The sequence below is a fragment of the Rousettus aegyptiacus genome, unplaced genomic scaffold (genome assembly GCF_014176215.1).
Source record: "Rousettus aegyptiacus isolate mRouAeg1 unplaced genomic scaffold, mRouAeg1.p scaffold_m13_p_12, whole genome shotgun sequence".
Lineage (NCBI taxonomy): Eukaryota > Metazoa > Chordata > Mammalia > Chiroptera > Pteropodidae > Rousettus > Rousettus aegyptiacus.
This window is the reverse complement of record NW_023416287.1, coordinates 44,959,074-44,982,073: the sequence shown is the minus strand read 5'-3', so window position 1 is coordinate 44,982,073 and position 23,000 is coordinate 44,959,074. Positions and strand designations below refer to the sequence as shown.

The window sequence follows — 23,000 nt, the reverse complement described above, 5'->3', positions numbered from 1 at the left end:
ATAGCAGTTTTTTACCTTAAAGTTAAAAATATAGTATTGGAGAAATCAATGGATGGATGGAGATATATATAAATATAATCTTTCCTCTAGAAGAATGGATGGTGGAATAGATGAGAGGATTATGTAAGAATTCACTTTGGGAAAAAAATCTATTTACTTTGGAATACAAAACATATTTTACATCAGTTACTAAAAATAACTACAGGAAACTTTTATCTAGAAAGAAATGACTAGAAAAGTTTAGAAACCAGAAAGAAAAAGAAGTCACTTGTTCTCTGTTTTTCTAAGTAATTGACAGGGAAATAAGCTCTCATAAATAATTTATAATTTGACCCAGTGCCTACCTGCTCTAAGTACCATCATGTGAAATTATAATTTACATTTACAATGAAAACTCTGAGCCACTCCCCGCCCCTCTGAATCATAGGTGCGAGAGCTGGAAGGCAGGGAGAAAGCAGGTAGGCCAGTCCACTTACTTTATAGGAAAAGGAGTTGAGGCCTGAACCAGCTGGCAGACAGGATTAGAGGGCTGTCTATATAGCCCTTTCCTCCTGTGTTACTGTTTACTGCACTCAGGAAGTTACTATTTTATTCTATGTGAAACAGTGGAGAATGTATACATATCATATGCAATCACTCCCATTAAACCTAAATTTTTAATTAACCACAATTCTCCACTATTGAACTTCCTTGGATAAACTATAGTTTGGCAAAGTGAGTGGTCGAAGTCATAAGGAATAAGAAAACTACCTTTCCACCCCTTCCCCCCCCCCCACCCTCACTCCACTCCCCATCCCCCCACTCACCCACCACCCTGGAATAGTCTTTTCTTGTTTCGTTAGCGGAAAAGGTTTTCAAATGGGTGACGACACAAACTAAGCACGAATTTTCTTGATATCATCGTGGTCGTGATCATTATTGTGCCAAAAATGTTTTCAAGCTTTTCCTCCTTTCCTTGCAGATCATGTATGCCCCACGCTCTAGGGACAGGTTTACTGCTCCGTCCTTTATACAGAGGGATCGGTTCAGCCGCTTCCAGCCCACCTACCCCTACGTGCAGCACGAGATCGACCTTCCCCCCACCATCTCCCTGTCTGATGGGGAAGAGCCGCCCCCTTACCAGGGACCCTGTACGCTGCAGCTCAGGGACCCTGAACAGCAGATGGAACTCAACCGAGAGTCCGTAAGGGCCCCACCCAACCGGACCATATTCGACAGCGATCTGATAGACATCTCAGTTTATAATGGTGGCCCATGCCCACCCAGCAGCAATTCGGGCATAAGCGCCAGCACCTGCAGCAGTAATGGGAGGATGGAGGGGCCACCCCCAACGTACAGCGAAGTGATGGGCCACTACCCAGGAGCCTCTTTCTTCCATCACCAGCACAACAATGGGCACAGAGGGAGCAGACTGGTACCCATCCAGGGCAAAGACAGAAAGCCTGGGAACCTTGTCTGACCCTAAAACATGCACATGAGTTGAAAAAGAAACTGATGACAGAGGGAGGCCGCATTGCCCCTCTGCTCTTGGGCACAGTGTTGTTCAGTTTTATGTGCTACAACCGAGTAAAACCAAATGTCCAAATGTGGTCTATGTTTCTGATTCCTTTCAGGGGAATTGCATGCAAACTAGACTGAGATAATACAAACTTCCATTCGGTCTGACTGGTCTGACCGTAATCAGTGTTTGTTTGGGGGCAGGCATAGGGAAGGGATGGTTTTGGCAAAAGGTGGTCATGGAAGCACAGAGAAAGGCGTGCTTTGAAGATATAATGAAGTAAAAACCACAGAGGTATTTGATTTATTTAATTATAAAAGGAGACTGCAGAGAAAGAGGCCAGAAGGACCTGTTTTATAATTAACTGAATAAAGAAGGAAGCATTATTATATATTCTCATGGGAAAGAATTGGCCAGTTTGCTTTTTCTCCCAAGGTGTGGAACTTTTATTTTGTTTTAAAAATATGATTCAAAATCCCTGTTTTTGTGCCAAGGTATAAAGTAGAGAAGTTAGATGAATGCAAGGAGTTAATTTGTGTTGTTATGATAATGTGTTTTTAAAAGTTGCACTGTCTTAATTGTTTCAAATATATATGAGAGAACTGTGTTACACAAAGTTCTGTATGTTGTCTTTTCACCTGTGGATTATTATTGGGCTCAAGGGATACCCTGGAATGTTCCCCACAATCATGCAAGGGAAGATGTTTGGGGAGGTAGCCTAACATATGCTAACTTACATAAATCAAGAATGTTGTTATTATTTTAAGAATTTGCATCAGATAGCACTCAGTGCATCACTGAAGCATTTGAAGACTCTTGGATGAAAGACAGGAAGTACTAAGTTCCAGCATTTCTGACTAGTTGAATTACTCAGCTTGTCTTAGGCGACATACTTTATGAAAAAGGAACCCAACACAAGCATATTTGTACCCAGTATCATGCAGTGATGCTCTCATCCTCCAGCAGTGCAGTTTCTTAAATCGTTTAGGTTTTTTTCACTGTAGCATGAAATATACTCAGATACATACATTATTTTATGCAATAACTTATTTAAAATGCAAGGTGGTTATTTTTAATATTGTTGAAATATATGATTTCTCAGTGTATTCCCATTGTCTCTCACCTTTCCTAGATAGTTCAGTTCAATCCTGGATGGCTGATCAGTGTTCGAGAGATTCTCAGCAGTCCCTCCCCATGCATCTGCCTGGCCTTGGTGTGAGTGATGCTGGCAGTGGGTTCTTTATGTATAGGAAGTCCCTGGAATTGACAAAAGAACACCACATTGCCGAGCATAATAATAAGCCATTGCACTTCAAAAGTATTGGCGCAGCATTCTCAGAGGAATGCAGTGCTCAAAACCCAAACTCCTGTGGGAGGTCACTCAGCAGCTTTTACAGTGGTGGCCAGAACTGGGTGGTCAGTTACAAAATGGTGCAGGGCAGGGGTGTGTGTGTATGGGAGGGTGGGGGGATGGGTGGCTTTCAAAGCACAGAATAAAAAGCACAACATGCAGGTAAAATGCAACTAGAAACATTTTAAATATTGTTAGTCTTAGTTTTAATGTTCCTGATATTTACAAAAATTATGTAAAATAAATAACTTTCTTTTGCAGAAATAAGCATTTGGGGTTTATAACAGCACAAGCCAATAATTTCAACCAATACCGCACCATGGGAGGACTTCTCTGTAGCAACTAGCCTGCTCTGAGCAGGTTAGGTCCCTTTGGCCTCTGTACATAACAAAATGAATTGGAATAATGACTCAGTGACTCCGATCTCTGCATTTTTCATGCCAAATCAGCACATGTGTGTTCGTTTCTGTTTCTGGGTCTCCAAGGTGAATTTCTCAGTGAGGTGTTGGCTGAGAGCTGTAAAGACTGGTCTGAACTGCCGGTCCTATCCACTACCCTCTACTCCTTTCTGCTGCTTCTCTTGGTTGGTTGGTAGGTCACTGGTTTTGGTTGGGTTTTGAGGATCGGAATCTTCAATAGATTTATTCATTTCACCCAGTAACATCTACAGAACTAGTCAAACTCTGGGAGAAAAAAGGTGAGCAACAGTTGTCATTTATACTCTAGGCTCTCTTTGGAAGTGTGTATGCTGAGGGTCGCAATAGGCATTCTAAGACTGGGCAGAGCCCTGGGAGCCTTGACTCAGGACCAGAGACTCAGCCTTTCTCACTGCCCTGGAGACTCCTGATGAGTCAGCTCATTTCCTGGATCACAAGCCTGTGTTTGAAGAAAGCTGGCAAACTTTGTGAAATGAAGCCTCATCTCTCCCAGTCAAGGGAAGATTAAGAAGCACTTGTTCCAGTCAGCACTCCATTGGTGGGGATTCAGGGTAGATTATTGGTCACATGTTCCCTCAGATACAAAATGACAAGGTTAGTTAATGATGCCATCATTCCAAACCTTGCCTGCAATTTTGGTAAAGCAGGTGAACCCACCGTATAGCTCTAACTCAAAATGGTTTTACAGTCCTCAACATTCCTGCCTGCTGCAAAAATGAACAAAGGTCAGTAACTTGTAAATTCCTTAGTCATTTTGTAAGTATACAAACATTTGTAGATGTCCACAGTATTGGCAAAAACAATTATTTAATTCAAATAACTTTAATCATCCTTCAAAAGAAAGGTTCCTCCCATTTGGCCACTCTAGAGAATTTCTCTTTAAGTTAAATTGTTATGTAAATACAGACATATGAAACCATGACTTAAATTGTCTTGAGGCTTGGCCTCTGTAATGGATTAGTTTAAAAGTTGAGAGCATAAATCAAATTAATAGTCGATTTCCCTTCAACACAGGGAAAAGGTGACTTAGAGCAGTAGCTCTTTTAAAGGTTATGGCTGACCTGTTCATACTGCATCACCTCCCCACTAGCCTGGTGTGGGAAGAGGAGTGATCGTTAGGACGCAGCTTGAACAGTGGGGCCTAAGGTACAAGAAGCCTGTGTGCTTATTGAGCCTGAGGGCCCAGTTCAGAAAGCAATGATTTAGGCAATCAGTGATAGGTATATTATTTCCATAGAGTGTTAAAACCAAGGCTTACATTTTCAAAAGAACAGTTGATGGGAACCGATACTCTAGGCATCCTTGTCCCAGGGGCTTCCAAGGGTTTTAAACCCAAGGCACATTGAGTCCCACTTAAAGGAACACAATTTTCAGGCATATATCTGCTTTTCCAGAAAGTCTAGTGTTCTTTAGACACTGAAGCAGTGCATAGTACAAAAGAGATTTTGCTTAAACGAATTATGTATTTAAAAAGTTAATCTATTCGTTGTGTTCCTGACCAAAATTTAGTGTTAAAGGAGCTTGACAAGCATACCCTTTGTCCTCCTGTACTATATATACACATGGACACATAAGCCAAAAGAAATTTCAAGATAGCGGAAGACAATATTTAAAACTTACAAAGATTTGTCGTGAGGATATACATATATCCACTAATTTTAGCTCAAATTTATGGGAGATGAAATAGATGCCAACAGTAAACTGGAGGCCTTCTAATACCAGCATAGGAATGTGGTACATGAATGAGTATGTCTTGAATTCTTAGTACTTCTACTTGATCTTCTTCACCTTTATCTTCATAGGAAAGAGAAGGTGTCGAAAGGCAAGCACTTTCAGAAAGCTTCTCTGATCTAGAAGAATCCGTTCAAATTCCTGCCTTCCTCTCAGAACCAGTAGTTGCATCCTGACAGGGGCGATCCTGTATCTTCCATCCAATTGCTCTTTTTTCTAGGAAGTCCTTTGTATGAAGAGTCCCTGTGTAGTGCCTGTCAGATACTGGCCCATGTCCCCATCTAGCCCCAGTCCCTCAGAAGAAAGTCCATCCACTGTCGGCACGCACTACTGCATCACTGAGCCACCTCACATCTTGTGTTTGTTGTACTGGTGCTGGCTTCTTGAACTTTGCTACTTAGAAGGGCAACATTAACTGCACATTAATTGGTATGCTGTTCATTTTTCTTAGAATTTTGAAATCTCAGCAGTGTATGAAGGAAAAAAAAACCTAGGAAGGCTACCTGGTTTTTGTTAACTTTTTAAATTTTGTCTAAGTGACTAAAAACAGAAATACACACGTGCTTGGCACTGAGCCTTTGTACTGGGACATGTATTCCCAAGTCCACCTCCTCGCTCACCACCAACATCCTCAATCCTAGTTGAAGGGCAAGGACGCAGACCCCCGTGCTGCTTACGTTCGCCTAGATTACCATTCCTTGGCAAATTTAGGTAAAATAACACGATTTAGTGAATAGCTGGCAAGTCTCCCCTCCTCAGTGTGAGGAACACACCAAAGTCACAGGCTAAGAAACTTTATTTTTCATTCCAGGTCACAAATGATAGTCTAGGCAGCTTTGTGGCACCTAACTTTTATGGATTCCAACGAAGCTGAGCTACCAGCTGTCAGAGCCTTCTATCCAGAGATCAAAGATATAGATAGAAAATGGAAAGTACTCTTCTGACTTGTGATATCCTACATTTTTTGGGAATCAAAATTTCAGCTTAGGTTACTTTACCTACTACCCATAGTGCTATGTCTTTTGCATAATTCAAGTTTATCATTTATGCCAGGGTTAGACAGTCACTTGCTGCTACTGCTGCTGCTGCTGCTGCTGCTGCTGCTGCTGCTGCTGCTGCTGCTGCTGCTGCTTTCTAGGTTGGCTGCATTAGGAAGTTGTCATGTGTGAGTGGATGCCTTGCTAAGAAAGCACTGTCTTCCTTTTATTCTTTTCTCTCTTTCATCATGTGTGCTTATTTTTGTCCACTGCGATGAGGCTTTAGAGCTGTACAGTGATACATGCATATTATATGGATCCATATCACTTCAGAGGACTCTGCATGTCTGTAGATTTTAAGCAACCAAGTAGTCTCGTGTTCTGGTTTTAGCAGACATAGGAACCAACCTTCCACCACTGTTGCACTCTGTGCTCCTGCCTTTGTTGTGCCTCTCTTACAATGGTGCTTCTTCAGGTGTCTGTCTTTTCTTATGTTTTATTTGTAAGGTGCTGTATATAACTTGAATATATTATGCACATATCCTACCCAATGGGTAGAACAAAATTGTTAATACTGTAATATAATGTATAGATACCAATTTTAACAGAAATGGCATAGAATTTGTGAATGCCTATGTGCTTTGTCCTCTTTTGTAAGGAAATTTGCAAATGGATGCATACAGATAAAAATCTATGTAGTTTATTTTCCTATTAAATATCAATATTATAATACAAGGGAAAGAAGTCTGAACAAGCAAGCCACAGTTATGACCAGCATATGTATAGCAATTGAGAATTGCATCTTTGCTGTGAAAAGTTTTTGAAAAATTGTTTTTAAAAATTCCATAGCATATTTGGTTGTCACTAGATGCTTCTTATTTTAATCTCTTTAGTAATGCTCAATTGGACCAGTGTTATAGTCAGAAAAAAATTTTTTATTTTTCAACTTGCTTTATAAAAAGACATTATGTCATGTTGTCAAATAATGAAGATGTCAGACCCCAGAGAAAGTGCACATTTTGTTAAAATTGCAAAAGTTACATCCAGAGTAAGTAAATTGGCCTGCTGCAGAGGACTTTGTTCAGTACAGAGGCGTTTATGAGGCATTTGTGTCCCAAGTCTTTCTGTGCCTTTTTCTTTGACAAATCAAAGCTGTGGAGCCAATGAAATAATGGTAGAAATTGTAGGGAAAGAATATCTTAGGAAAAATGAATCCACTTAAGAGAAGATGCCATTCTTTGAAAAAAAATGTTGTTATAGTTTATCATTAGCAGAGAATTAGCTATCAGCCAGTGAGTGAAGAACATTATATCCATACTTTTTGGTATCTCATGGTGATTTTGACCCAGAACATGAAATAGGTTTTGCCAGCGCTTAAAAATTACATTTGCAGTAGCCTGCTATGTCACACCTCTCTTATACAGCGTCTACTTCCAGCTCAGTTTTTAGTGTCTGACTGTGATCTCTGCATTTATCTTCAAATATTCTAATATTTTTTTAAAAGCCTAAACAATGTGTTCACTAAAACCACTATTGAATCATGGGTGTAAGCATCCTTTCCAGTGTTGTCCAGAAAGGCAGCCCGAGAAATTTTGCCCATCTGATCCAATTTTCCACTGTATTCTGTCACTAGAGGATATTAATTCTAGCAAATTCCATGGTTTTTATTTGCTCTGTGGTGTATGTTCTGATCTTGAAAATCACAATAGATTCATAGTCTTATCCTCCAGAAAACAAATTATTACCAAATACTCTTAAACTAAAAATTCTTCTATAATGCAACTCATTGCTGAATGGACTAAAAGTCAACCCCTTCTTTTACTATGTTTTAAAGGGGCCATGAAAAGATTATTTTCGTGTTCTCTACTCAGTCCAGGCCCACTGCCTGCCCCGTTGTATCCTGCAGGGGCTCCCCCATGATTTAGATTCAAGAACGGAGGGTCATTACTGTCAGGAACAACATTCCCACTCCTCCATATTTGATCTCTTGGGAGAACTGTTGAGTGTGGGTGTTATCTGAGAATGTTCTGGACTCAGAGGTACCAAAATTTGTTACCATACCATTATTTTCTTTCTACGGAACTAATTGAGGCTTAAACTTTACTGTTAATGATGCTGGTTCATTTTAATGTGCTTGTTAATATATTGCTACTTTTCACTTCATGGCTTTCAAAAATCATGTTTTCTCATTTATACTTGTCTACTTTAAAACTGTTTTAAAGTATGTACACTACTATTTACAGCATTTAGTTAATTTAATTTTTGTTACAAAGTAGCCTACTAAAAAAGTTCAACTGTATTTGAACTTTTTAATAGCTGTTCATGTGAGCTATGATAATCAGAGGCCATTAAAGTCTTTTTTTTTTAAACCATCACTTGTGCTTAATTTTCAACATAATTCTGTTATATAGAGAAAAAGATTTCCAACTGTTGTGTATCTGCCTCTTTTAACTGAACAATGATGATGTAGTTCTTAGACCTAAGGTCTGTAATTGCAATACTTTTAAAGAAAGATACTGCTCTAAGTGCTGTTAAAGTTATAATATCAGCTTTTTCTGCTTGTTCTTAATGCTATGGTCAAACCATAGCGCCAAATTATTAAAAATAATCAGTGATATACATGTGTCTACTGGTTTTCAAATCTTTCAAAAACAAAGCACATCAATGGGTAGCTGAGTGGGTGGGGTGGGGGTGTGGAACTACATGTGTTTTAAAGCCCATCTCAAAGAAACATTTCTGTGATCCCCTAGCTAACCTTTTCATTCAGCTTTTATTCACTCTGACTTTTCATGAAATCATTATATTCTGCTATAAACAACTTTGGTTAGATCATATATGATTCGTTTTCACTTCTGTGTTCTTTACAGGACATTCAGGGATCATCCTCAGGTCTTATCATGAGAGAAGCCACTGAGAACAGCTTTACCAAGCGGAGGTGCCTGGGGAGAAGTTTGTAGTTGTCTACTCTGGATGTCTGTCACAGAGAAACCAAAGTCAGCTCAGCCCAAAGCATGAACAAGATTTCTAACAGTGAGAACTTTTCAACAGTAGGACAGATGCCCTCAGAGGTTGAGGTCCTTGTCATTGGAGCTTTTCAGTCTGTGATAATGTAGCAAAAAGACTCTAAGTTTCTTTCACTGAGAACTCAGAATAGTATCATCTCTAAGTTCTAAATAACTATATGGATTCACAGATGACACGATTGTGTATGTATAGAATCTCCAACAGTCCACCAAACTACTAGAATAGGTGAGTTTAGCATCGTTGCAGGAAATGCTTTGTTTTGCATCTCTATGTGTTAGAAATGAACTTTGGAAACTGAAATCTTAAAGATACCATTTACATAATTGTATGGACTAAAAACTCCAGTCATAACACCCATTTTAGATTCAGAATTTATTTCTTTAAGATATTTTAGAAGTAGAGTCAGAAAGCTATCAGAAGGAAAATAGCTGTAGGAGAAGGATTTCTTTTCCTTAAGACAACAAATAGTCACTGATAAACCACACTGTGCTCTGGAATTCTACAGTTTTAGTCAATAGATCATTTGAGGAATATTAAAGACTGTTCCCCAAACTTACTATCTATCCCTGGGTGAAGCTAAGACTAATGTAAACCTTCCTCATGGAGAAAGTTCTGTACAAAGGAAATGAAGGGATTCAGGGCTTGAGATCCCTTTGTGATGATTCTATTTGGTTAAACCCTGGGGTCTGCTTGTCAAAACAGAGAAACAGCAGAGAAACCCTCCCTCCCCCTCTGCCATGAGGAGTCTGTACCAAGTGTGTTCTTTCTGGTAGCTGTTAGTATGGGGTTCCTTGAAAGCAAAGGCTGAGTCAGGGATCTAGATGCAGGTAGCTTATCTGGAGCTGTTCTCAGAAGAGGAAGTAGGTAAATGAGCAAGGAGGGAGAGAAGACAGTAAAGTTGCTTGCACTGATTTCTACTCTAGGAAATGGAACTAGTTTGGCACCAAGAAATGACAGTGGTTGTACCTTTAAAGGATAGGAGGTGGGGACACCAATGTACGCTGCTGAAGGTTGCCCTTTTAGGATTATCTTCCTGGTGCTGTTGCTGTGGACTGAGTAAGCTCTGAATACTTCAGAAACCCTGAGGAAGAAAAACACAGGCAACAGGTGCCTGGAAGGGACCACTGTACACAGGAACTATCTGTCCAGGCTGGAGGTGAAATGATGGTGACCAAGCACTGGAGTGGAGCTCTCCCATCTCTGCAACAGTGTACACCACACTCCTTGAAAGCGTCAGGTGCTGCTTGCCAGGGAGAGAAACATAAAGTTCTGGACCCAGTTAAGGTTACACTCAGTACAGGACATACACGGAGCCCAATACATCCGCTCACTGAAGATGGTCTCCAGTTCTTCCTGGGCTTCCTCATTCCCCAACCTGGGAATATGGGGGGCTCTGCACTGGATTTCAGTGCTGCTGAAACATGCCTGCACTGGACCTCAATCCCCTCCAACTTTGGGCCCTCTTTGGCTGACTTACTCTGTTCATTAGCTTGTTTGTGAAACAGCAGAGCTGCTGACTGCTCAGCAAGTCAACTAGGAGTCACATTCGTCAGGCTGCCCTCTCTCTGCACCCTCAGCGGTACATTTAGGCACACGGCATATGTTTGAAAGAATCCTCCAGGATCTTTCAGAGCCCACAGTGAGCCTTTGAATAAAATACCACATTCTGACTCTCTGTGATACTTGCAAAGAATAGTTTGTAATGTATCTCTTACTTAGAACATCATAATTAGAATTCTCTGATTATACTGTTTTGATGTCTTGCTTCAGATTCTAATTAAAACACACATTTAAAAATAGCAGCTGAAAAGTTAAAACTTTGTATTTATAAAGGTCTTTGTTTTAATGCCATGTTTCTGTCCAGATTTCAGCTTTTGCCCTAATAATACAAACTTCATTCACCCTATTTTCCACTCTTGCTTTAAAAAAAAATCAGTAGCGTAAGAGTTAGTTTTAATCATTTGAACATAGCATATTGGGGACTGAAATACAGACTTTCAAAAGGCCTTACCAGGAAGCATTTATATAAATTTACAAACAGTTGTATATAGTAGCTCTTGTATAACTTGTTTACAAAGCCGTTTGCATTTATACAATTGTACTGTTCCTATTGTTACCAGGCACCTGTAATCACAAAATGTTCTGGCTACACTAGCAAATAGTAAGCATGCTTTGAAACCTAAGGACAAACCTCTAGTCTCTTCTCATTGTGGTGGGGTGGGCCACTGCATCCCCTCACCTGTTCTCCACCCTGAGCTGCTGTCTGAGCAAGGACTCTGTCATGCTGGACACTGGCCTGGGGCTCACAGGTGACATAGCATCTGTCCCACTTCTGTGAGATTTCCTATTTACAGTTAAAGGGCAGACCAACTTTGGAGCCTACGCTTAGGTGGGTCATATATTAGCTTGATCTCATGTTAATGTCCTTGATGGGCAGTTGTCTTTAAATGTCACCTACACAACAGGAACATGGATGGGGCAGTCTGGAGAAGGACATATACTTGCCACACAGGGCCCTCAACTAAGTAGGTAGCTGCTATTGCTTTGCTATAACTTTCATATTCTAGGTTTAATTTTAAAAACATTTTGCCAAATTACTATAGGCTTGTAAATAGCACCATGCCCTGGAATACTCTCTATATTAACCACTACAGCTTCAAATGCCAGGGAAAGAAACGGGCCCCGATTGTAATGCTCTAGTAATTAGTGCCACACAGGATTGGAACACCCAGCACCAAGGTAATGAGTAAATCACCAGACCTGAAACTTCCCTCCCATAGGTTTTAAGTAAAATACATTTGTTTCTTTCTTCATTACTCTAGTCATATACAGAATTTTTGGTTAATGAACCACACTGTGGAGAGGGGAAGGTTAATATTTCTTACAGACTTAGTAATAAAATGTGAAATTCTGAAGGGAGAATAAATGGTTAAAAATGTTGATTCATGCATTGTTACTTAGTATTCACTTCCCCAGTTTAGGCCTGAGGTAGACCCTGAATAAATCACAGGCTCTAAGTGCTGGGATCCTGTACTTCAGGGTACCTCTGCCTTTTCACAACTAAAACCTATGCTGTGTCCTTCACTTCTCTTTGCTGATATTGGCACAATCACTCTCTTCTAGAATACTATCCACGAGCACTATCTTTTGCTTTATCATCAACCTCCTCTAAACATACATATTCTCCAATTCTCAACACGGACATTTCTTTCACCATTTGCTATTTTCCCTCTGCAAAGGTTTCAGCCTAAGCACGGTTAAAGGAGAGAGGTGGAGGAAAGATGTTGCAACCCACCCAGGCCTCTGTATTCAGATAGAGCGGCTGCTGTCCACACAACAGGAGCATATTTGGTTCTCACCACCCTCACTGTGTATCTGTGAAGTGTGCATGCATGGTACCCACATGAGTGACAGAGAGACATAAGGCAAATGCAGCACAAGTTTTAGCCTGTCAGGTCCATTAGACAACTGTCCCCTGCATAGAGCCCACATAACAAGATGACACTATGAAGAACACAGCTTTCCTCTATAACACTTCACGGTATTGCAGAGCTGCTCACACGATATGTAAAGCGCCAGGGTTTAATTGGTCATTTTCATGGGATTCAGAGAAGCCAACCTCCGTCCTTTGGTGAAAATCAAAATTCCTACTCAAGGATCTGCTGAACTTCTCAGTGCGAAAATTTTCCACAAATGCCAGTTTTTGATCGCTTCAGATGTTCCAGTGATTAGCTCCACTAAATGAAAAATTCCAGTCTGAGTGTACCACAAATACAGGTTCAGACATCATGACTGCTATCATGACCCTCCACAGAGAAGCAACAGGAAAAAGCAAACTCACTTTTTACCAAGGGAACAATGGGGTATTTTCTGAGGTCAAATCCTCTTTGGATGTATAAAATATTAAACATGTACAGATACATAAGATTAGATATAATTACCAAAGTTTATATTACTCGTTCTCTAGCATAGATTTGGGTGTTTGACAATAGCTACTACTTGGCCAAGGTCAACCTAGATAGTAACAAGACACTGGAACTGAACTGGCCTACAAGCAAAACTTCCTCATCTTGCAGTCTGAGAGGAAAAGGAAGCTGGAGCATGAGAAATAAATGAATGTTTCCTTTTCATAATCATAAATAACAGAATAGCTACTCTCATCTTCCTATCATTCTAAAGAAAAAAAAAAAAGATGAAAACAGTAGAACCTAACAGAATTAAAGAAAAATTAGGAAGTTAAAAGCCAAAAGATGGAAGGTACAAATAGAAAAGAAAGGGCAAGGAATATTAATTGGCTTTAGCTCCAAAAATACAAAGAAGTTCAAAAGTCCCCAAGCATGGACTTGCTTTTATCTGTGTCTGGATGAGAGGAAAAAATACTCAACTGGAAGTTGAGATTCAAATTTCAGATTAAGCTCTCCTGTGCCTTTTTCTTCAACTAAAAATATTGCCCTGGTATTCTAAAGTGACTCACTAAAGGCAAAATTCTGTATCATATCTCTAAAAGCCTAGAGTTTATGAATAAGAATTTCTATGAATTTAAAATTCTCTCAACGAAAGTTACATTCAGTTTCTGGACTAAAGTGTTTGATAATATTTTCAGCTTTTGGGGGAAACTATGACTTGTTCTTTATTTCTGACCTTATTTCTGTGAGGAATGCAAATTACTACCTACCACATCTTTAATAGGAGAATAAAAAGTGCATGTTGATGGAGCACCATAGCAACCCAAACTCGTAATTCTATCTCCAGACAGAGCTGAAGGGCAGTCAGAGCCATTGGCATTTGAGGATTTCACAGACTTCACTTTTGGTACCCCTAATGTAAGAGACAAACAAAGTAGCCACTATTCTTAGAAAAGTAAAGCAACAGTGACAAATAAGTCACCACATTAAGTGTCCCAAGAAAATATTGACTCAAATTCAATAAAACAAATAGTCAAAATATGGTTCAATCATTCCAGAATCTCAACTCTGGTACTTAGAGGTGCAAGGGAAGATAAAGAATCGTCATTATTTTATATGTCGTATGCTTAAACTTTATGGCATTATCATAATAGAATAAAAGGCAGACCTTCACCATGTATTTGAAGAGTCAAGGAACAACTGCACATTTGCTGTCCACTCTGACAAAGAATGGGACCTGCCCACTAGTCTGAGAAGGGGAATTGGTGTGCCTGCCACTGCACCGAAAGTCAAACACATTCATGTGCTAACTTGCCTTTTTCGGTCTTACTTCAAAGAGTTTTCTAATATTTAAATTGGTCAAAATTCAAAACAGAAAAAGCTGGACAGAGAAAGAAAATGAAAGAACACAGGTTCTATGCAATCCTCACTTTCAGGCAGAACAAGGATACGTTTTGATTTTGGCAGCATGTGGCACATCTTTTAACTGTCCTGACTTCTGCTCTTATGGACCATGTTGTGCCAGAGAAAACACAATATGAAAGTGTTTTCTATTTGGCCTTATTCTCTTTAAGCACTCTTATTTGAAAAAAGAAACTACATAGTCTGAGACTGACTTAGGCAGCCTGTGTACCTCCCCACGATGACTATCCAATGAAGTGATCAGAACAAAGAAGAGGCTTAACATTATACTCTGCCTGGAAGGTTTCTAAAATCAAGATGCATTCTACTAAGATCATTCTTATCAAAACAGCCAGATAATTGTCACAAGATAATTACAATCTACAATTATTATTGTTGTTGACTGTCAATGATGCATAGGGAAGAATATAGCTTAATTTTCAAAGCCTAGCCCTGAAGAAGCAAGACAATCAAAAACTTCTGTCTAGTTAAAATAAGCCAACTTGACACGAGTCACAAAGGAAAAATCTCACAGAGGGAAAAAACATCTCCAATTGCCCTGACTCGGCATTTCTCAAATGTAAGTTAAGCTCAAAGTGCAGAAGAAAGATCTTTCCAGAATCAAAGGTCCAAGCAAAAGTGCATGGCTGACAATGAATTCTGGCAACGAGTGGGTCACATAGACCATTCAAGGCTCTAAGGGGATAATGAAGTCTTGACTCTATTGTACCTTTAGGTACATGATGCAGAATCTTTTGGAATTCCATTTAATACTAACTTGATACTATATAACATACAGATGGACCAAGAGACTAAACAAAGTTCATATGTGCAGAATGAATAATTAAAAGTACCCACCTCTGGTTCTATAGATGTCTGGTTCAGGTGGTTAAATTTGAAGGTGGCAGAGAGGCCACATTTCTCTGAATGAAAGCTCCTGTGCTACCTGGGCAACAAGGCCAACATAATCTGATGCATTGCAGACCATGGCACGTATAAAGTCAAGTAAGCAATAAGCTTTTGATACTAAAAAATACTTTCAACCAACTCCAGTCACATTTAACCTACTTTAGGCCTTATGGAGACTCAGTTTTGAAAATCTGAAATGAAGGTCCTCATTTAAAAAAATGAACTGTAGCCAAAGGATATGTCTATATTACCATAAAAACAAGTATTTTTCAGAAATTCTTTAATAATTTAGAAATGTATCTCATTTTGTAAATATATTTCAAAAATACCATGAAAGTTACTCTCACACTTTCTGCCTCATTTGGTCAAACCACTTTCTGTTCATTTCATAACCATCACCATGTTCTACAGTGGCCTTGTTTATAATGTCTGAATTGGTTAAGAAATCCTGAAGATGGCCTGAACCCAGTGGAAAGAACACAGGAAAAAGCTAGAGGGGTCTAATATACAACTTGTTTCTTTTCTTCAAACACTTCTTGTGCCCCAACTATTAAGGTCTTTTAAATTCCTGGAATTATCTTCTAAGATCACTGAAAAAAGACAGCAAATAGCTCCATTTCTTCCCAGAGCATTAAGGACTACAAGTATCTAGTATCTTTCATTTGTATATAAATGGGGACAGATTCTGCACCAACAAATAAACTGGAGATTATATTTGAAGGCATAATTTTATTATTTTCACTAGTGGGAGTAAGGTAATCTCAATATATGCATTCTTTTCCTCCGTTGAAATCTGTAAACAGCACTTCCTGTATGTAAACGGTTTCAGTAAAAGACATTTTCTGGTACTTTAAAAGGTTGGCTTTGCTATTATTTATGAATAAACTAAGTCTCTCATCTAATTCTTTTCTTTTCAATTGCTAATTTGCTGAGCAAACCCTTTTCATCCACTTTATGTAAGTTAAATCTCAGTCACAGCTCCCGATTTATACCATTCAACACATCCTATTTAAATACAGACATGTAGATCAGATGGGGGATGGGGGACGGGGAAGGGGGGACCGGGGGTGGAGTGGGGGGTGGGGGGAGTGGAGGGGGGGCACTGTTCTGCCTCTTAACTTGCAGAAGTTACGGCAAATTAATCCAAAGGATAAGGTTTACTGTAAACGAAAGAGGTTTACTATATATATATTGCAAACTATATGTATTTACTCTCTATATAGCTTGACATTTCACTTGACACAACATATTAAAAGTGTCCCTTTTTAAGCTATTTGTAGCTCACCTTAAAGACTAGATAACGATATGCTAGCAACAGCATTTGACGTGATAGAAATGTTTCTGATGTCAAATAATGACAAAAGAACTCACTTTTCCGGAGAACTTTTTACTAGAGAATTTCAAAGCACTCATCAGCATCTTACTTTCTATAACTGGATAAACACAACATAAAAACTGGATGGTAACAGAACTCAAATGGACTAAATAAAAGGTGGATATTCAGGAAAATCAAATTTTAGTATCAGGATTATCAGTGACTTCTAAAAACCCACAATTTATCCACATTGGAAAACATGCCCTGTTTAATGTGCAGAATGAAAGGAAATTATTTTAGAAGAGTTCCATATAATAAAATTTTAAAATATAGGCATAGTCTCAAGTGGTTTAAAAAAAAAATTGGTTAATATCTCAGCATTTAAATCTACAAAAATGTAAATTATTTAATAAACATGCTAAAACATGCCAGTTGTGTTTAGATTTAAAAATGTGCTGTCAATTTGAAATTGCATGTTCAACTCTGCATCAGGAAACATACCATTCTGATAAAGACTGCATGTGGCAGAGCAACAGCTCTTGTCTCCTCACTACTCTGTGCCGCACCCCCCCCCCCCCAAAAAAGACTGATTCTAAGCACAGCATATTAATTTAAAAAGTGTTCCAATATAATAATTAAATACTTTTTCCCTTTATTCTCTAAATTTGGCTAAATTACATACTAAATGCAAAACTGCGAAACAGCAATGATTCCTGCTGGATTGGTTCTTGCAGTCCTGATAATCTGGACAATCTAGAAAGAGGTCATTCCCTCTTCTAAATATCAATTCTAGAGTTAGAATTGAAGTGAAAGCAATTAAAGCAAAAGGAAAACAGAGACATCCTCAAACACACCCACACAATTACATCTGCAGCTTTCATATCTCACAATGGCTGAACTTCATTCCGAGCAGATAATTTAATATTAAAAAAAATTCAACTAAAATGCTCAGGCAAGAATATTTCAATAAAAGGGGGAAAGCAGCAGTTACAATTTGAAAATTTACTCCATAATGAGATCAACATTAACTCTGGAACAAAGACATTGGGAAAGAGCGCCTACTTGTGGAGACAAAGGCCTGTCACACAGCAGGGAGACTGAGTTAACTCCAAGACAAGCTGATGCCATTTTCCATCCTTCCAAATCTGTATCTGCTTGACAACCACAAGCTTGAGTCACTGCTTAAGATAATCTGGCTTCAACAATAAACTTAAGGTATATTTTCACTTTTCCTCTGAAAAGTTAAAGAGAACACAAGTCAGTTTTGTGTTCTAGGTGAAAAAGTACTATGGCCATATATATTTGCTTTAAAATTTCTGATTATGACAAACTTCAGGTAAAAATCATTTTTAAATGGTCAACTTTTTCATTTACATATAACCATGTTATTTACATATAGATGACCCGATTTTTATTCAATTTTCTTCAAATGAAGTCTGTATTTTAACTGGTATGTTACATATTCTTTTTATGAAAACACTAAACAGCCTCTTATTCACAAGCAGTTTTGATGATAACAGTTTGTCTCCACGTTGAAAACTGAATATAGTTAAAACCTCAATGAATAACATAACAATGAAGCCCCAATGTTAGCATTCTGTCTAGGCTGCATCAGTTATTCAAAGAGTCAACTGCCTCACCTGCCTCAATTATAACTGCAACAAACATAAAGCAGGTATGACTCTGAAGACCTTGAAAAAGAGCTCTGACTTACAAGACATTAACTACTACTTAATGTTGCTATTGATGTGAAATTCTTATATTGGGTTTTTTTCTTTTCAAAAAGCACTGATTTTTCTACTGATTTAATGTTAAAACAGGATCTTAGTTCTTTAACCTGCAGAGAACTAATATATTTAGGCAACTAACCAAAAATATAATCTCTGTCCACACTCTCCAAAGAGTTAAAATGTAAGAACTGTCTATAACCTGTTATATAAGGCACCCTATTCTACTTTCTTCTTAAAAGAAACTTTTTCTTTGGTTTCTTGTAATTTTTCAGTGAGTCTGTCCTTCGTTTCTTCCATCTTCTCTGTGAGAAGCTCTTTTGTCTCTTCCATCCTGTCCTGCAGATACTCCTTAACCGGAGGTGGTGTTGACATGTAGCCACGACTACGCAAATACTTCACAGTGAAGGAGGTTCCTCCCAGAGTCACGGTGTACCGAGCAGGTGTCGCAATCTGAAGGAAAAAGTAAACAGGCAGATCGATACCTGATTATAACTACTGTTTTAAGCAAAAACAATATGAAATTACTTTACTGCTTCACAAGGCTAATGTAGTTACATCCTCTATGGTTCTCCCTCCTAACAAGGGGTGTGTGCATCTTCTGTACACTCATTTTACAAATAGGACACTGATCCAGGATTACAGAGCGTTCGTAGTGGCAGCACTGAAGTTTGTGATCGCATGCTAGTGAACCAGGCAGGGTGGATCCCCTGGGAAATCAAAGAGGGCTTGGGACCACTACTAGCAACAAAGGTGCACAGGATGTCTCTAGTCTTTAAAACCCTGACAACCCACAGACACTATCAAGAACACTAGAACCAAACTACTTCAGATGGTGAGAGGCAAGCATGAGCCAAATGTTTCTTCTCTACTGAATCTGACTGTTTCATCTCCCATCTCTTTCTTTTGACTTTTCCAAGCCTTATGCTCTTTCCTCATTGTAATAATCTGCCCTGGGTCTGGAATCCCAACCAGAACCTCTGCAAGGCCAACATGTAGTAACATGGCACACGTGCTGCAGACAAAACAGGTTTAATTCTGACCCGATTTAAGAACCAAAACTAAATAGTAGACAAAAATGGTCAAAGAGAATCACAAAGCAGAGAGTCTATCACATTCTGAGGCTTTTGCATAAAAATTCATAATTGTAACAGATGTGCCAGATACCGAAACTCTCTGAAAGAGCTGTATGGCTATCTATCCCTAATTTCCCTCTTCATTTTCTCTTGAACTTACTCTAACTGAGCTTTCACCCCTTGCCTTTCCATAAAAACTGCTCTCATCACAGAATAGAGGCCCCTCAGCAATAAGAACCATCTAAGACAGTTTTTCCAATCTATTTCTCGGTGTACTTCTTCCATTTGGCCAGGGCCCCCACTTCCCTGGTTTCCTTCCATCTCAGAGGCTGCCCATTCCTGTGATCCTTGCGGATTCCTCCTCATGACACCTACTTCTGAACATGGTGAGACAGCATTCAGTGCCTGGACTCCTTCTTTTCTCCACCTCCCTCCCTCCGTCAGCAATCCGGTCCAGTTTCATGTCTGTAATGCCATCTATATATGGGTGATTCTTAAATTTAGATTTCCAGTCTCAGCCTTTTCCCTCGATTTCAGTAATATATAACCACCTACTCATTTCTGCCTACATGTCTAATAGGATCTCAAAATGTCATGTGTTCAAAATTAATTAACCTCTTGATGTTCAATGGTCCCACCACAAACTTGCTCCTCTCAAATCAATGTGCACCTCAGGAAATGACAACTCTATTATTCAGATGCTCAGGCCCCAAACCTGTAAGATACTTTCAAAATATATCCAGAATGCACCTACTTCTTACTGCCTCTCCTGCTACCACCTTGTCCTAGCCACTATCAGCTTGCACCCAACCTGCTGCAATGACCTCCTGTGCTTCTATCCTTGCTGTGTGAGACTATTTTCAGTATAGCAGCTGAAGTGATTTTGTTAAAACAAGTCATATATTCAAAACAGCCCGGTGACTTTCCATATCCTCAGAGTCAGGCCACCCTGATCTGGCCACTCTGTTGCCTGTGGCCCTTGCTCACTCATTCCAGCCACACTGATTCCTCACCATTCTCTCATACGCTCCAGGCATCCTGTAGCCTCAGGACCTCTGAGTTTCCCCTGCTTGGAACACTCTTCTCCCACACAGCTGCCTGATTAACTTTCTCACCTTCTTGCAACCCTCTCTCTAAAAAACAAATACCAAATGACAACACAAACACCCCTCCATCACTGATTTATTTTTTCTTCTTAGCACTTACTGTCATCTAAATACACTGTGTGTATTTTTTTTAACTTTCCTTCTTTGTCTCTCCAACTGCTCACTACCACTAGAATATAAGCTCCACAAGGGCAGGTATTTTGCACCATTTTCTTTAATTACAGTATTCCCAGTACTCGGAATTGGCACTTGGTACATAGCAGGGGCTCAGAAAATTTTTGTCAACTCAAACAATGGTGCATTTCAAGGTCAGAGCAAGGAGGTTATGTGTGCATCCTAGCCAATGCCACAAGGTCATACTCATAAGTTTTTTTCCACCTTGCCACACCTGTCTTTGGGGCTTTGCCTCATTGAAGCAATAGATCTCAGTGTTTGTTTCCCTACTTGAAAAACTGTGGGTTACAGTAAATATCCAAGAGAATCCTCCTCCATATTTCCCACCCTGCAGGGGAATGGTGAGCAAGAAGAAACCCTGCTGACACGACAATCTACCTATACGTATAGCTTCACATTTCAATTCCGACCCAACGAACATGCACTGAGCACTGATTTGCCTACAAAGCACAATACCAGGCATTCTGAAAACACAAAAAGAAAGAAGACATGATTTTGAATTTCTGGGCATTCATAATCAAATAAAGAAACCTTAAAAAATAAAAGTAACACAGAAACTGTGACATGAACTGCATTAGAGCTACACATGTGCTATGGGAACATGGGATAAGAAGCAATTATAATTAGAGAAATATCTAAACCATCATCATGATAGTTTGATTAAAGGTAAATTATACCCATTATAACTAGAAACTTGATAATTTATAAATTTAACGAGTTCTAATGTTGAAAAACTCAGTAATTACGCTTTAGCCCTCTAGTCAAAATATAATAAACAGTAAATCTCCCAAGATTTCAGAGGATTCTAATGAGAATGTCCGAATAAAACTTAACTTTTGAGTACTATTATAAAACCATAATTCTAAGTATTTTCATACAATAGAAGTGAGATAACATCTAATTTCTAAATGCTTTCTACTTGTTTTCTTTCTTAGGATGATGCCACAAAGAACCTCATAAATATCTGTCAGCTGAGAAAAATTAGATTAATATGGCTAAATTCCACAATTTACAATGAGTCTTCTCTTCCAAAATAAAGACCAAAAGGTGAAGAAACTATTTAGAAAGATGTATTGTCTAAAGCAGGAAAACAGTTATAACAACTATGAACTTTTCAAATGAAACATATATAACATCTAACAATTAAGTCTAAGGTTTATCACATAAAACAATTTGAATTAAACTTGGCTATTTTACTTATTAAGAACATGAACTATTATAAACAAAATGAACACTAAATTTCACTAACAAGTCAAGTGGCATGTGGATCTTTGAATAAGGAAAATCGATACACTATTAATAGGAAAAATGTCAAAGAGACAACTTCTACCCTGGAAATTCAGAAGTTTCACATGTGATCACAGCAGGTTATGAATGATCTACCTATTTTCAAAGCACTTCTTTCTAAAACGTCATCTTTACACTTAAAAATTGTAACTTTAATCATTAGACATATAAGAGGTGAAGTACAATAGTTTAAGTTACAAAAGAGAACTATTAGTGTTAACACGGAGTTTTCCAGAGAACTGAGCAAACAATCAGTTAAGTATGAGGAGCAATCCATTTATAATAGTACCTACCTTAAACAAGGCATATGCTGTTAGTGCATTTCCACTTTGGGAATTTTTCAGAATGTTTACTATGCTGTCAGGTAACCCAATAAGTTCTAGAAAAGGAACGACATTCACTCCTCTAAGAAAGAAACAGAAAGTAATTTATACATCTATATATATATACAGACACACACACAAACTTTTAGGGATAAATTTTTTCAAGACACTAAACCCAAATTTTGTTTAAAAGTCAATTCTGCATTTCAAGCACTTTAATTTCATTCTAAAAATACAATATGTATACAAATATCAGTGTCGTATTGTATCTTACTGTGCAACTTCTGCTTCTGCATATAGACATCTATAATTAGCATATTCAGAAAAATGGATGCATTTATCAGAACAAAATTAATAGTTATAATCTGAGAAAAAGATCGGAATCATTTACCTGATCATAGCCTCCTCAACTAAACACCACTTCCTTAGAATGCTCTAATTCAAACTTCGAGACCTAAGATTGTTACCGTCCAACTATACTATTGTAAAAGCAAGTGATATAACATTACTTATTGTGTTATTATGCAAGGAATAAATGATTCTATGGGTTTGATGAAAACTTCAATTATTCTAAAAGGATAATTCTATGCTGTTATCAGACTTAAAAAGCAGGTGAAGCAGCAATTATCATAAATTGCAACAAATTTTCAGAGGGAGAGACAGAAGGCAGAGCAAGTCTCTAATCTGAGCTGTTAAACCCTAATTTATTTTTAGTTTCCCCTTACTATTAGCATCTTGTTAAACTGACATGTGCATGCA

At 38.6% G+C, this 23,000-nt stretch overlaps 2 protein-coding genes across 20 annotated transcripts in view; one reads left to right on the top strand and one right to left on the bottom strand.

Annotated features, from left to right (window-relative positions):
- Positions 1 to 13,225, top strand: part of LDLRAD4 (low density lipoprotein receptor class A domain containing 4) — a 432,201-nt gene extending 418,976 nt beyond the window's left edge. For all 16 annotated transcript variants that reach the window (XM_016119839.2, XM_016119832.2, XM_016119838.2 and 13 more), the window contains one exon: positions 962 to 13,225. In XM_016119839.2, coding sequence (XP_015975325.1) covers positions 962 to 1,459 — 498 coding nt within the window. In that variant the 3' untranslated portion in view covers positions 1,460 to 13,225. The remainder of the gene's footprint in view (positions 1 to 961) is intronic.
- A 3,164-nt stretch (positions 13,226 to 16,389) lies between these two features.
- FAM210A (family with sequence similarity 210 member A) overlaps positions 16,390 to 23,000 on the bottom strand; it is a 29,309-nt gene continuing 22,698 nt past the window's right edge. For all 4 annotated transcript variants that reach the window (XM_036229818.1, XM_036229817.1, XM_016119908.2 and 1 more), the window contains 2 exons: positions 22,212 to 22,323; positions 16,390 to 18,728 (listed from right to left, as the gene is read on the bottom strand). In XM_036229818.1, coding sequence (XP_036085711.1) covers positions 18,495 to 18,728; positions 22,212 to 22,323 — 346 coding nt within the window. In that variant the 3' untranslated portion in view covers positions 16,390 to 18,494. The remainder of the gene's footprint in view (positions 18,729 to 22,211; positions 22,324 to 23,000) is intronic.